At 39.3% G+C, this 15491-nt stretch overlaps 1 protein-coding gene across 1 annotated transcript; it reads right to left on the reverse strand.

Moving 5' to 3' along the window:
- Positions 1-1203: 1203 nt before the first annotated feature.
- Positions 1204-9711, reverse strand: LOC139725130 (uncharacterized). The gene is made up of 11 exons (XM_071636216.1): positions 9541-9711; positions 8614-8745; positions 7982-8078; positions 7332-7481; positions 6781-6912; positions 5830-5952; positions 5200-5400; positions 4192-4354; positions 3030-3169; positions 2170-2441; positions 1204-1434 (listed from the first exon to the last, which is right to left on the reverse strand). Exons 1-11 carry the CDS (start codon positions 9709-9711, stop codon positions 1204-1206), a joined length of 1812 nt encoding a protein of 603 aa, XP_071492317.1.
- Between the last annotated feature and the right edge of the window lie 5780 nt (positions 9712-15491).

Here is a 15491-nt window from a genome sequence, read left to right on the forward strand (position 1 = left end):
AGTGCTGTCATCAGAAAAAAGAACACATTGTTCATTGACTGCTGGTCATACTAAATTGGGAATATATAATGTAGTTGCTAAAGGGTGTGTACAATTCTGGTCGAGGTGAGAATTTAGCTTTTAACGTTTTGTGAGATATTCAGAAACCACTCTATGAGACGTCAAAGAGCATGCAATTCTAAGGGGTATCAAAAGTTTATTTAATGAAAATCGGTTTTAAAATGGCTGAGATATCCAAAAACAAGGTGAGACAAAGAGATCCTAATAAAAGGCATGACCTGTCGCCTTTCATTATTATCACTTTTTTGGATATCTCAGCCATTTGAAAACCAATTTTCATCTAACGTTGAATCCTTCTTAAAACTACATTCTCTTTCATAGTCCATAAGAGGTTTCTCATTATCTCACTTAGGAATGTTCAAAACATGAATCCCCACCTCAACCAGTACTGTACAGTCACTTTAACATTTATCACTGATTACACACTACTTCAAAGGTGTTTGGTAGAGGTCTTTGTACCCATGATAATATGAGTACCGGTACACATGGGTAATGTAAAACTTCAAAAATGGAAATGACCACTCGGGTATAGTGTTAATCAAAACAATAATAATGCTAGCTGGTCATCCCTATATGCTACTGAAGGCCAAGTTATGTTATGTGATCGAAATTATGCTTCTGCTCAAACATTATTTCAGTTTAATGAATGCAGAGGAGTAAACCTCTAAAGTAAAAGTGTTGTATGCCCATTTACTGGAAGTACACACACACACACACACACACACACACACACACACACACATATATATATATATATATATATATATATATATATATATACGAAAGAACACTTAATTGGGAAATATTAAGCATTATGCATGATATCAATATATCATTAAACAAGTCACAAAAGCAGTGATTGTCCAGGGACAAATAAAGGGTTCGTTTCTCAAGATCGACATGGTTTATTGATTTTCACCCACCCCTTTGATTAATTACTATTTATCTATTATGTTGTCAAAAATAAGCATGAGGAGTCATTCGAGAAACCTTCGAGGTTTTGATCATGCGAGATTTTCATTTGTTCTTTACTCTCTTTTCTTTTCTTTTTTTTTCGTTTTGTTTTGCCATTTATATTCAAGCTAGAAATCACATGAAGATGTGAAATTATTATGTACAGGATTGAAAATCACGCCTTCCTCTTTATGCTACGAGATGCTTCATTTGTTCACACTTTGACCGGAATGAATTGACCATTTCTTGGTCGGCGGGGTCCAGGGCATTGGGCAGCCCTCGCATCTTCATGTCTTCAGTGAAGACAGAGTTCCGTCGGACGGTCTCCGCTCGGCTGTGGCGCCTCACCCCGGCCTTGTGGGCCAGCTTGGAGCCCACAGTGTGGTGCAAGTCATGAAGTTCATGTTCCCGCTTCTTTTCCTTTGGTGAAAACACACAAACATGATATAAAAACCGCACGAATGTAGGGCAGATCTGGAAGTATATACGTGTACAGTTCACATGATGTTGAAATAGTTCATGATAATGTGTCACAGCTCGGCTTACAAGAACGTCTGCATGATCACGTAAGCCACACAAAAAAAGTTCTTGTAGATTGATTTAGGGAAAACTTACGTCGTACGAGACAGTTATCTTTCTATACAAAGTGTCTGTTTTACAGTAGTCTTTTTTTTTTTATTAGAAACCATAGCGGTTTTTGAAGGACTTTCGGGACAAAATGTTGCCTGTTTTGCCGTAGCATGATCGTCGTAGTTTGACTGAAGTCTAGTTACCACCGTGGAAGTATGATGTTACAACATTCAATCTGATTGTGGCTACTGTTGTGAAATTGATAAAGAAATATATACTGTATAATATGTTCTTGCATTACCGAGCGACCTTAAAGTTATAATAGCTCGTCGGCAAAATAGGACCTACACATTTTTTTTTCTCAAGATGCGTGGTTCAATGCCGTCAGAATTTTATCTACATTAAGGAAAAGTTCAGTCGACGCATTAACATGGCCAAGTTAGTATAATATGTTGTGTGACAACTGATGGAGAGCTAAATATGTGTAATTTTTTCAAGGACAACGTCTATAGCGCCGAATTATTTCTGTCATGTTTAACCTGTCAATAAAGGAGCCTTCAAATAAATCGGAAACCATAGGCCTACCTCAAGTCGGTTTGTTAAGGAAGTCAGATCCGCGGATGACAGATTAACCATCGATCCGCCTGAATGAAGTTTGCCGCCATGAAGTGCAATGGAACCTCGTCGCAGAGAAGGCGCGAGCGCAGACTGCGTTGTCATCTTCAGCAGACTTTCTTTGCGTGACGGCGTGAAATCGGCGCGGCTCTCCGTGGCCTGTGCCTGCCAGCACGGCTTTCGAGGTGCGAGACTGGCGCGGCGGGGAGCGGCGAGGCTTGCACGCCGCTGAGCCGGCTTCGCTGGAGACGTTGCGAAGGCGGTTGGTACGGAATGAGGTGACTGCACGTGATTATGATGTGTATTTACTGCCAAATTGAAAGAGATAGCAAGGGAGAGCGAGGGAGAGAAAGAAGGAAAGGGAGAAAAATAACGAAAGAAAATTATAAGCGAGAAGTTTGGTAATTGCGAAACCATGTCTGGCTGATAGGTCAGTATAAGCCCAGCTAAAGTTTACTCAGTTTATGTCTACACCAGTTTTTGTTTAGGGACCTGTTAGTGTTCTTGAATTAATTTCCAAACTTGTCGCATGTCGCATGCGTCACGCCGACATACTTTTGAGTTTCATCACACAGTATTCACCAAGCTTTAATGCGCTACTCTTAGATTTATTCGTTTCTATTTCATTGTTTTAGCATAAACAAGAAACGAAATATCGTTGCGATTTACGAAGAAAGAGCATAATAGGACAAACTCGAATCTCGGACAGATTTACAGCGTCTGATGATCTGCTCTCTCAGGTTTTCCTAAGTTATTAGAGTGGTTATCCTCGAAGTAAATGCGTCATTCCCTTGAATTTCGATGTCTGCAACAGAGTATTCTCCACTCACGGTTTGCTCGACTCAGCTGGACACTGATCCGCCGAGAGGCGGGGCCCTTTAGTCCGATGGTGTCTTGTGCAAAATGGTGCGGACCGTGGCCAATGGGGGCGCCCAGGCCCTTGTGTGTGCTCATCGGACTTTCGCCAAACCTGTGACGTCAAGAAAGAAGCAAACAAAAAGTGAAAGATGATAAGCCAGCTTCTTGCCTCGAAAAGAACAAAGTAGGACCTGTATAAGAAGAACGAAAATTGTTTAAAAATCATGATTATCGCAGTTTCTTCTTAGTAACATTGGTTAAGTGTTGACCGGAGGGGGGTCATCAACGTTTGTCAGCGCTGACAACTTGAATCACCATAGTAACAGTCAGTGACCAGAGCATCTCAGCCAATCAAAACCAAGGATTTTGCTGAAATTGTCAGCGCTGACAAACGTTGATGAAACATCCCCCTGGTGGCAGAAAGGGGGTTAGTGTCAAGAGACAGTGAGAGTGACAGAAGGTGTTTATGTGAATGCTGGTTTATGACAAAACATGCGTGTAAAGCGACTAGCAATATATTGATTGAAGTCTCATGTACAGTTTCTGGCTATCATGGTGCAAACGATTATGTCCTATGCTGTTTTTTTTTTTTTTTTTACTTTAATGAATAGATTAAGTACTGACCTTGCTACAAGAAAATCGATTGTTTACCAAACGTAATCATATTCCATTCGACTTATCTGGTTTTGATCCAAACAGCAAACGTCACATAAAGTCACCATCATAAAGCAATCCTTTTATATTACCACTCGAGCTAAAGGTTTAAATCTACCTTTATTTTTAGCCTCTCTCACCTCATATTTTGACTGTTCATCACTCAAAGTTTCCGTTCCATGCATGAGTGTCATAGCTATATATCCATCTGTCTTTCTATCATTAAAAGTGTACGCGTTTTTATATGTTTGTTTTGTTTTGTTTTGCTTTGATTTGATTTTTGCTTTTTTTCATTTCTGTCTCTCAAGCCATGACTGTCTGTAGCTCTCTCGCAGTTTGGCTCATATCCTCTATCTATTTCTGTCAATCTTATCATTTCTGCTTAAGCCATCTGTTGATATATCTCCGGGTATTGTATCAAAATTCTACGCATATCCATGCATATCCCGACATGTATCAAACAGAGCCACGCATCCTTACGCATGTCGAATAGCCACAGCCTTCAGCACGCCCGACACCACGGTCATGTCGTCTTTATCCTTCTTTCCCGCCGTATGTTGTGATTCTGAGAACCCGTGTTCGACATCGGTGTTGAAGGCCACCGATGGCCTGTGACCCTCGCTGCTTGACCGCGAGGCCGAGTCTATAGGAGAGGGACATGATCAAGATCGAACTGAATCGATATATGTTCTTAACCCTTTATGTGTTTTGAGTGTCGATTGGCACACAAACTCCCTGTAGCATTGTATACACTGTTCAAAAGTCTCTGGCACAGATAGGGTTAATCTAGTGTTGCACGGTTTTGCAGAACGTTTCCTTATTGCATTCGCAAATAGCGATATTTAACCTTGCTGCTCTCAGTTGAAGCAATCGTAAAACGAAAAAGAAAATCATATAGTAAGGTGTTATAGCCTATAGTGAATGTAGTGAATGTGCATTATGCTTTCAACTTGCGGGTCTCGGGTTCGAGCAGCTATATATTATACTCGATAAATTATTAATAAATAGTTTGGGGACTAGGAATAGACTGACCAATGGCAACGCGCTAGTCCAGGGAACGAGTGCGTGTTTTTGTTTATATTCATTCATGTATCTCTACATTCATTAATTCATTTATGAATTCATGTGTTCTTACAGCAGATTTGCGGATTCTTCAATTTCTTTTTAAACTACTTTTTTATAGGAATTCCGCGGAAAGAAATGAGAGTATATAGTGTTAATTTCAGAAAGGGTAATTGATTAAAAACGCTGGCAACTGAAAAAAAGACGAAGAATTGATTATAAGCATTACTTTTGAATGCATCATAGACATTTTTATTTTAAGAACATATTCATTTCATTTGAATTTCCTCCAGAAAAGATGGCTTGAGTAATCTCAGAGAATAAGTGTCATGGAATACCTAGGTTTTTACGGATAGCATGATACCGCCAATTAAAACGCCGAAAAGCAATATGTATAGGCAATATCTAAAGTGGATGTGAACGCACCGAGAGAGGCGTTGGATGGTGGAGCAGAGCGAGTCTCGCATCTTGTCTTCGTCGATCCCGACATCGTCGGTGGAACGGATGTCGTCAATGAGTGTAGGGTCACGATCGGTCGTGAAAACCAGTCCAGCTTGGCGAGGTCACACAGCTTGACCCTTTTTGCGGGGTCAGGAGTCAGCAAGGCGTGGACAAAAGCACGCCCATCTGGGAGGGAAAAGGGAAAGAGATGAATGGTTTCGAGTTTGATTTCCGGGGGTGTTTTTTTTTCTCCTGTTTTGTTTTCTTTTCCGTACAACATACATGAATACTTTAAACAACGATTAAACCTACGTTGAATTTTGAAATTCGATGAGGCGAGATTTGAAATATGATACAAAGATGAGCCATCGCTAAGTTTGGTGTAAAATATAGATTTGGCGGCTTATAGCCCATGTCTTGTTGACGTCATTTATATACACAGTAGAATGGCCGCTGATCACAGACGCGTTTCTGTTGATTTAAACGGGGAGTAATGAATGATGCTTCAAAGTAACAAAACAAACGAACAAACAAACGTACGAAAAGTTTCATTTAAAAAAACCCTGTACTCCACGTTTGTAGGTTGTTGGTTGAAATTTGGGTGATGTCACCGACCTTGGGAGACGGTTTTTGGAAAGCAGAGCTTCTCCTGGGGGTTGTAGATGGAGTCGAGCATGATGTCGAGACTGTCTTCGTGGTACGGGAGTCGTCCACTCAACATGGCGTACAGCGTCACTCCTAGACACGGGAAAATTAGAAAGACCTTTTTGTTTAGTTTTTTATCTTGTTTTTTTTTTCTCATCTGCAAGATGTAATTTCATTATAGGAAAATTAACAAGCGTGTAATAATGGATGTCGATCGTTTTGTCTAGCGTTTAACAGCATGTTTTACATTGATTGAGACAACAAGTAAGCAGATGTGACGCGTGGCAAAGTATTGCAAGAAATAAGAAAACATTATCGTGTCCGCCACCGTTTCAAAACTTCGCTCAATGACGTATATTTCATAAGGGCAATATTTGTACACAATTCCAATTTACTTAAGCTTGCCTGGGTAGCGGCCGGTCTTGTAAGCTTTATCATTGACTGAATAGATCATCAAAAAGATTTATCATTGATATTGCCTATTAAAGGTTTCAGAAAATACAGTAATTTTGTTGTATGCAAATCCCCATTTAGGACTGGAGGATAATCCATAAGGTGACGCTAACGATGTTTCACGCTTTTGCCTCCTTTTTAAAGTCGCTGATATACTGCACCGTGTATTGTCAGTTACATTGGTGGTTACCTCCGATGGCGGACATTGAAATCGGGGAACATACCAAAACATTTCCTACAAATAAATGTACAAGCAAACAAACAAACAGATGGTACAGGCCAAAGTTCTTACAAAGTAAACACATCGTGCTCGTGCTTCGGCACACCAGAAGCATGTTTTCTCGTGTGTATTGTATCATATTATCATACACTGATACATGAATGTTTTGCATATACTTGTATGTTTGGTTTTTTTTTTTTAAATTTGTTTGTTTGTTTTTTGCCGAGTTCAGACACTTTCGTTCTTACCCATACTCCAAATGTCGGTCGGTTTGCCGTCGTAAGGGTCTCCTTCCAAGATCTCGGGCGCCACATATCCCATCGACCCACACGCTTCCGTTAGCTTCTCACCAGGTGAACATGTAGTGGCCAGGCCGAAATCTGATGACAGGGTGTCAAAGTAGAGAGGAAATGTTGGCAAAAAAGCATATTATGTTGGCTTGTCTCTTGTCCCTAAATTCAGCTTTGGGCAATATACTCGTAATTATAGGTCAAACCTTATAATGACTGTTTCATTATGTTTGTGTTGATGATCCATGTGTATTAAGTTTCTCATAGGGGCCTACTTGAGCGTTCGGTCGCTATACATAGGCCCTATTTTGATTTTTGGGGGTGTATTTGTCAGTCAGAACTGTATGCCTTTTTTTTCGTGTGATACCTACGTGATTCAATGATTGTAGACGTGGTAGACAATAATGCGTTGCTGAAGAAAGATATAGGCCTAACATTTTTGAATTAAGAAGATTATACAGTACACGTGCACGTTATAATGTAATAGTTGAAAAACTGCTGGCACACACCGCAGAGTTTGAGCTTGAAGTCTGCGTCGAGCAGGAGGTTGCTGCACTTTATGTCACGATGGACGATGTCGAGTTCGTGGAGGTAGGTGACGGCTGACTTCAACTGATGGAACAGATGTCGAGCCTCGGGCTCCGACAGATGACCATGCTCTTCGAAGGAAACAGAGAGCAACAAAACAACAAAGATACGATTATGTTTATGTGACGGATAAGAGGCGCTACTGATATCCGAATTATTCTGTCGGCCTTTTCCTTTTCTTGCCATCCCTTTCCTCTCTGCATTAGCTCAATCAAGAAGAGATTCTTTGTGCGATTATTTGTCTTTTATTTTGAATTTGTTTCTTTTCCATGGTTCATCAATCGGATACTTCTTATGTCATTAATACTTCTTTCTCTTTGTCATCTATAAGTTATACATATACTTCTTATTGTCATTAATATCATGATATAATATTAATATCATGTTTTCGTCACATTTTTTTTTTCGTGGTTTCGTCAGTGTGACTGACAAAAGGTCTTGTTGTACACCCCAACCCCACTCATTTCACCCATGTGCACCACAGTTTCCCTGCACAGAAAGTTGGCAGAGTCATTGCTTTATGTTTTTGTTCATGTGAGCATTTAATGATTTCTGTAAGACACCAAGATACCTTGCTTGTTGATGTATGTGAGTAGATCTCCGTTCGGCATAAAATCCATCAAGAAATAGCCTTTGCGATTGGTCAGCAGTACCTCGTGAACTCCAAGCTGTGAGATATATAGTTTAGATCAAATTCTTCATGTATAACATTGATTCAAATTGTAGCGTTGATTCACAGTGCCATCTGAAAAACGAACAAAATACATTGTACAATGCAACGTACTGCGGTATTGCGATACAGTCATTGCTCCCAGAGTAAAATACGACACGTTACGATATGAAATCAAAAATTTTGTGCATTAGTGAACTCTGTACTGAGCAGCAGCTGCAAGTCGTGGTACAATGTGCTTCGCCGTTTCGGATGAGGAGCTATAGGCGAGATAATTATTAATTTTTGTAAAAACTCGCCTAGCTGCATTGCGTGAGACAAGAAAATTTCCTTGGAATCTGGGCGAGATTTAACAAGTCACTTTCTTGCCTTCTCGTTCTGAACAAGGCTCCTAGGTGGATTTTGAGAAGTCGTCCTCACGTTTTCTCGTTCTAATATAGGCGCCTGAAAAGTAGCATTTCACGCTTCAGCAAGACACATCATGATGATCTTACAATTTGGGTGAATGGATGGGGGTTGGAGTTTGAACTTACGACGTGTTCGTGGAAGAGTTTCTTGAGGATTATGATTTCCCGCGGAAAGAAAATCTTCCGGACAAAGTCTGGCGCCCCCAACTTGCAGAAAATCTTGAGCGCGTAGTGGCGGTTGCGCTTCCGACTGAACACCTTCTTAACCTGGTGGAAAGATTCATAAGCGGATGGAAGTAAAGACATTATAGACTGGATTCTTCAGAAATCATGACAGCCAGAATCACGTGTTCACAATTTTTCTCCCCGATGTAATAGTTTGGCTGATGTTGTTTGAAAGGGACTAATAGAATTTGTGTCTGACTTGCTAAAGTTAAGTGATGATTATTGAGATGTCATGTGATAACACAACAATCGAAAGATGACTGACACTTATCCGACTTGTTTCTAGCACTTTAATCTGTCTCTTTGAATACATACCAATTACTGCAGTGTTTGCTTTGCTTTTTTTTTTCTATTGATTTTAGTCTGTTTTGTTGTCACGACGATCGAACTATACAACATTCAGATCGACGGCACTTTTCGTGCGCGCGTTTGTTTGTTTATTGGTGTGTGTGTGTATGTGTGTGTGTGTATGTGTGTGTGTTTTGAGCATGCGTCCAACATTTTTTTTTTGTCCTTGTGTTTTGTGTTTGTTGTCAATTTAATAATTTTCCTTGGATTGCAGCCTTGCGGTAGTCTTAAATATGCCATCCAGTAATACTGATTGATCGATTTGCACAAAAATAGTGTTTGTTGTTAAGTCATTCAAAATTGATCACACGTTCACCCGTTGAACGTTTTACTCGAAAGCAGTGACAACAGGCAGAACTTTGATACGTAGTTTGCATGTGCACCGCTGAATACTGACAGACCAATCGAAGTCGTGTTGATACATCAATGACGCAATTAAAAAAAAAAGACCGGAATTTATAATCATTGCCAGGTGATTACCCACGCTACCTTGAAAAAATGACCTGCTCCAAGAACTTCCCCCTCCTCAAGATCAAGGCCCAGTGTGTCGAGCGGCGACGTGTGTTTATCCGGCAGATACACGTCCCCCTTTCGCACTAACTTGGTGCTTTCGTCCGTGTAGAGGACTTGTTCGCCGTCCTTTGAAGCCATTGTCAAATTAGCGTTTGGGAGGATCGTGTTTAGACTTAGCGAGAATCAGCAGGAGATACATTCATTTTCACTGAATGCATTCATTTTCCGAAGCTCATCACAATTTGAATGAAATTTAGTATTGCGTTAAATTGGCTTAATATGTTTAAGCCATGATCTGTCGATTATGTTTTTGCCTGTCCGTGATTTTTTTCACCTTCTGCAATTGTACCAATGGGCGACAGTGCCCAGTAACCGATCAGCGAGTAGGGTTTATGTAGGCGCACGTTCATTCTGACGTCATAGTGGTATGTGCACTATTCAACCCAACCGCGCAAGGGCTTTGCACTTTTTGTCTGATGACGTCATAGTGGTATGCGCACTATTCAACCGCGTACTGGCAAGGGCTTTGCACTTTTTGTCTCATGACGTCATAGTGGTATGTGAGCTAGTATTCGACAGCAAAGCAAGGCGTCATTAGTGCGCAGACCACTATGACGTCATTATAGACAGCAAAGTGGAGTCATAGGCTGATTGTCTTGTGTATGAAGTTTGAAATTGCATCATTTTTTTTTCACGCACCAGTTCCCCGATATTCGGTGAGCATTCTGACGACGTTTTTCTGTTTCTTTTTCTTCTTTACATAATTCTTAGCTCGTTAGTTTCTCGTTGTTATTCTGCCACATTCCAATTCATTTATCAATTTATTCATTCACTCACTCACTATGCAAGCCGAGTAAATGCACCTCTTCCTTTCCACTTATAATATTCAGAACTCCACATTGATGACAGCTTTCCACTGCCCAGAAACTGTCTAGTGTCAAACATCTCAAAACTCGAGTGCATTTCTATTTGATGGAGAGCTGGGCAAACAGCAATCTTTCACAAAAGACATTTCATTGTTGGACTAATTCTAAAAACGTGATTGGTGTAAAATTTCCCCAGTTCTGAAGCTGGCAGAGTTGTATCTTTTTCTCACGTAATAATAAAAATATTATCCCCCCCCCCCACACACACACACAAACAAACAAACAAACAAACAAACAAACAAACAAACTCACACAAGAAGTCTGAATCTCATTTGTAGACCCATAAAGGTCTTGTGATACCAATCTTTAATAATCACCAATATACCATGCATTTGTTCTTGCAGAACACCCTAGATAGAGCACTATATTCACAATGAACTCTCTCTCTGAATATGATAATAGAAGCAACAGTTGCAAAAAAAAAAAAATAATCCTGATGAATTTCAAGCCTGCACTTTTAAGCACATTACACGTCTACATGACACATGCTGTGACTGAATGAGCTCCAATGCTACCCTTACAGCATACTGTACAATACTCCTCTCTCAAAAAGTACTTGATCTAGCTATGTTTTATGCCACTAAGGGTGAATGCATTAACAAGTACTCAAAGTTTCCTCTTACCAGGCCAGCACAAGCAAAACTTTGCTATCGCTCTATATCTGACAAGGGCAAAATGGAAATACATATATTGCTATTTTCAGTCTCCTGCGATTATATTGCACATAATAAGAGTAGAATTTCTTCTCTCACTCAACATCTTGCATTATCAAAACCAAGCTGCAACAGGAGACGATGCAGCAACATGCTCAAATACATCGCTACATATTTTCAGTTGTTCTGAAGTTACAGTTTGTTTTCAGGCAACAGCCAATCTTCACATTCCTTGCACATTTCTAAAATGCACATGATTACAAGGTATCACTAAAAAAAAATCTGTGTCATTTTGGTTACAATGAGAGAAAAACTCATATTCCTGAAAATTCCCCTCACTTCAAGCCAATTTCTATTGCGGGCACTACTTACAACTAATACAATTAACAATTTGATGGTACACCTGACTACCTCTTTTACATTTCTTAGTCTAATTTCAACTCTTTTTGACACTGCAAATGCCCACTGAAACTCTTGAAGGCAAATCTACCCAGAAAATGATGGATAGATGTGCTGACATTATCTCTACATGCTATGTGAAATCATTTTTACCTTACTGCACAGCACACCATAGTTCTGATTCAGTCTGAGTGGTATAAATGTCACATTATTATCATTATCAGTATTATTATGCCTATATATATATATTTTTTTTTTTTTTTTGGGGGGGGGGGGAGGGAGGGAGGGGATTGGGTTGGGGTATTGTATAATTATAATCTTGGAGAGTTTCTTTTTTTCAGACTTTGCTGTATGGTGCTTGGTATGGGTACGTTAAAGATCATGCTTTTCTGGAGATAAAATATCAGTGGTAATATAATTTTCTGCTAGAAAAATATCATTGCCAGTGATAGTAAGCCAGACAGGGCCTACTGTAAATTATATAGATAAAACTTCAGTGCCGCAGGACAATTATTGTTTGGCAGCATAGGGGAGGCAGTGCATTACAAACAAAGAGAAAAATAAGTTTACTAGTTGTAGACGTCTGGGTTCATCACTATTAAATGCTTGCAACCCTGCAACTACGGACCAACAGTTTAATGCAACTTTAGGCTTTCTCAAGGCTTGCTTCGATCAGTAACGAGATGCAGAATTAAAATGGCTTCTTTTGACATTAATATGCACTACCTACTGCAGTATTCCTCTGCACAGCTTTCCCAATATGCATACGTATACATAAGCCTCTTGAATCAATTGTCAAAGCTGCATCATACACTTTAACACATTGACATACATTTCTCCAAAATTACTTACAAATATACTAACTATTTGTGGTAACGCTAGGAGATAATGATACCACATAACATTACTTTAGTTGTATAAAAATATGGGTCGGTTCCTTTTCTTTTGCTCCTGCTCTTCAAATACACACTTACACAAAAAGGTAATGCTGCCATTGTTTTTTTACCTTTCAAAATAATCATAAACATTGTGCAATATTTGATATTGCTTTGATCTCAAGCTTAGTATAAATGTGCAGTATTACAGTCTGCTTGTAATCACTGAGAGAATTTTGCAGAACATGCAATTATTGAGTACATATTATATGTACCGATTATTGGCATATCATCACACACAAAAAAAGTATAACCACAGTATTTGGCTAAGCGATGCCCATGAAAAAATTTGGTCAGAATGCTTTCACATTGCTTCAATGTTCACTTTTTATGCAGGCATTAGAAAAGAAACCCCTTTCACATCTGAAAATCATCCTGCAAGTTCTGTGTGACTATAGCATCATTGGTACTGTTTGGCCGACATCAATTTTATGAAGTTCTGGCATTCTTTGCTGGACCATACAGCCAGTCACTCACACCAAATGCCACACTCTATTATTTACAACAAAGTCAGACCGGTTTCTCTGAAATACTGCCTTTCTCAAATAGACTTCATCAAGGAATACCGGTGACTGTATTGACATGTTCACTTCTCACTGCAATACCTTGGGTTAATTTGATCTCCACTTGACCTTTGACCTGAGAAACCTAAAATATCCTTCCCAAGATACAAGTGAAGAGGGCATACAAAGGAGAGCTACTACATTTACAGGTTCAACAAAATATGTAGACAAGGTATGTATCATTAATAATGACATCACTCAACATTTGAACTGTGACACCGTTACATGGTTCAATCTAAAAGCACACTGCTGAATTCTATGCAACAAATCACATCTTAACCTGTTGAGGACAGACTGATTTTGCTACAACACGTATTTCCCATAGACACTTGCCTGAGTATACTCGGGACTCATCCTCAACCGGCTAATTAACTTCCAAATCTGGCCATTGTCAAGAACTGAATATATGACTGTTGGTTTGTTTGGTTTTCTGACTAATCAGGATGCCGTTGTATAGGCAAAACAGTACATGCTCATGACTTGTCATGTGGTTGATGCAACCTATATTTCCTGGGAGCAACTAATTCTGATGAAGTCTTTAACTCTGTCATAAAATAAGGTTCCACTGAATATGAAATGACAGATGCCACTTTGTTTTTACTGTGTGCCAACCTGCACTCCACTAATCTCCATCAATTGCTAATCAAAGTGAGGCACAAAATAGCCACGTGAACTCATTTAAAACAAACAATCATGCCATTCTGACAAAGATTCATGCTATTTACCATGATATTGCTTCATACTCTATGGACATGCTTTGAAATACCTATTTAAGATAATATATATAGAACTTGAATATTTCACTACAGTTTCACAAACATCTGAGGGAAACATTGTGCACCCTTTTGAATATGACATGACATAAAAGCAAGCATGCCAAGGATTGTATGGCCTTTTAATTTTCTTTTTTTCACACTCTTTTTGTATTCTTTTTTTAAAAACAAACTACTGCCACCTTGCAAATAGCATTCAACATTACAAAATAACTAAATAATTATTTCATGCACCATTACAACATATTACAGACTCTCATTGGAGAGGTTATCACCCACTTAACTGAATCTTTTGATATCATCATAAACACCTATTCTGCAGTCAGCACTACAACACACATCATACACAGGATGCCGTCCAAGATTCAAAATGACCATGTAGTAGAATGAGTAAACTTGGTTTACTTTAGGGGAAGAAAAACAAAATCTGGATTGCATCCTTTACAATGACCTCAAAGAACATGATGTTTGTGACAGACTGAGACAAAATGCAACATTAGTGTGGAGTAGAATTATTCCTTCTCCGTTTAGGAGTCTGCTCATTTTGCCTTTGCTGACTGACAATTTTCCAATTCCAGCTTTATGCAGTTCCCTTCTAAATTTCAGTCAAGAGCCACATTTTTCTCTCATCACTCTAACATTTCAGACAAGCTTCCGTGCAATGTGCAACACATTTTTCTTTTCACTTTTAATATATACCACAAGCCCAATAATCTGAAGACTTTGACCTGAACAACTGAGCCATGATTTCTGCACTAGAGTGCACAAGGACCAAGTTTGATTGAATACTGTAATTTTATTGAGCTTTTTTTTTACATTTTTTGGAAAACAATAATTCTCGATGTCACCTTTTGTCTTTGCCCTCCACCAAAATCATCCAAAAACATTTGATAAGCTTTGGTCAAAAAACTGAGGAAGTAGTTAAATCCGCAAGATCTTTCCTTGATCTTCTGCCATTAATATGCCGTTACCATGGCAACGTACTTTCGGGTACTGTCGAAAAATGCGTCTTGCACATCTACAACCAAAGGCACACGTCTGTACCAAGTTTCATGGAAATTGGGCAAAAACTGAGGAAGTAGTTTGCAACACAAAATTTTCCATCATTTTGGCTCATAATATGTGAGCTGTTACCATGGCAACATACTTTTTGTCACTGTCAAGAAATGTGTCATGCTGACCTATATCCTAAGACATACATTCAATATGAATTCCATGAGAATTGGAAGAACACTGATGAAGCAGTTTTGCCATGAAGCATTTTGCCCTATATTTTACCAATAACATGCCGTTACCATGGCAACGCACTTTTTCCCACTGCGGAAATATGTGTCTTGCACATTAACATATTCAGATGAACATCTGTACCTAATTTCATAAAAATTGATCAAAAACTGTGGGAGGAGTTCGCGACGCAAGATTTGTACCCATTTTTGCCCATAATATGCCGTTACCATGGCAACGTACTTTTGGGTACTGTCAAAAAATACGTCTTGCACATCTACAACCCAAGGCACACATCTGTGCCAAGTTTTATGGGAATCGGTTGAAAACTGAGGAAGTAGTTCGCGACGCAAGATTTGTACCCATTTTTGCCCATAATATGCCGTTACCATGGCAACGTACTTTTGGGTACTGTCAAAAAATACGTCTTGCACATCTACAACCC

This window comes from Diadema antillarum, unplaced genomic scaffold (assembly GCF_040938485.1).
Source record: "Diadema antillarum isolate AM-2024a unplaced genomic scaffold, OU_Dant_1.0 seq00000016_RagTag, whole genome shotgun sequence".
NCBI classification, from domain to species: domain Eukaryota; kingdom Metazoa; phylum Echinodermata; class Echinoidea; order Diadematoida; family Diadematidae; genus Diadema; species Diadema antillarum.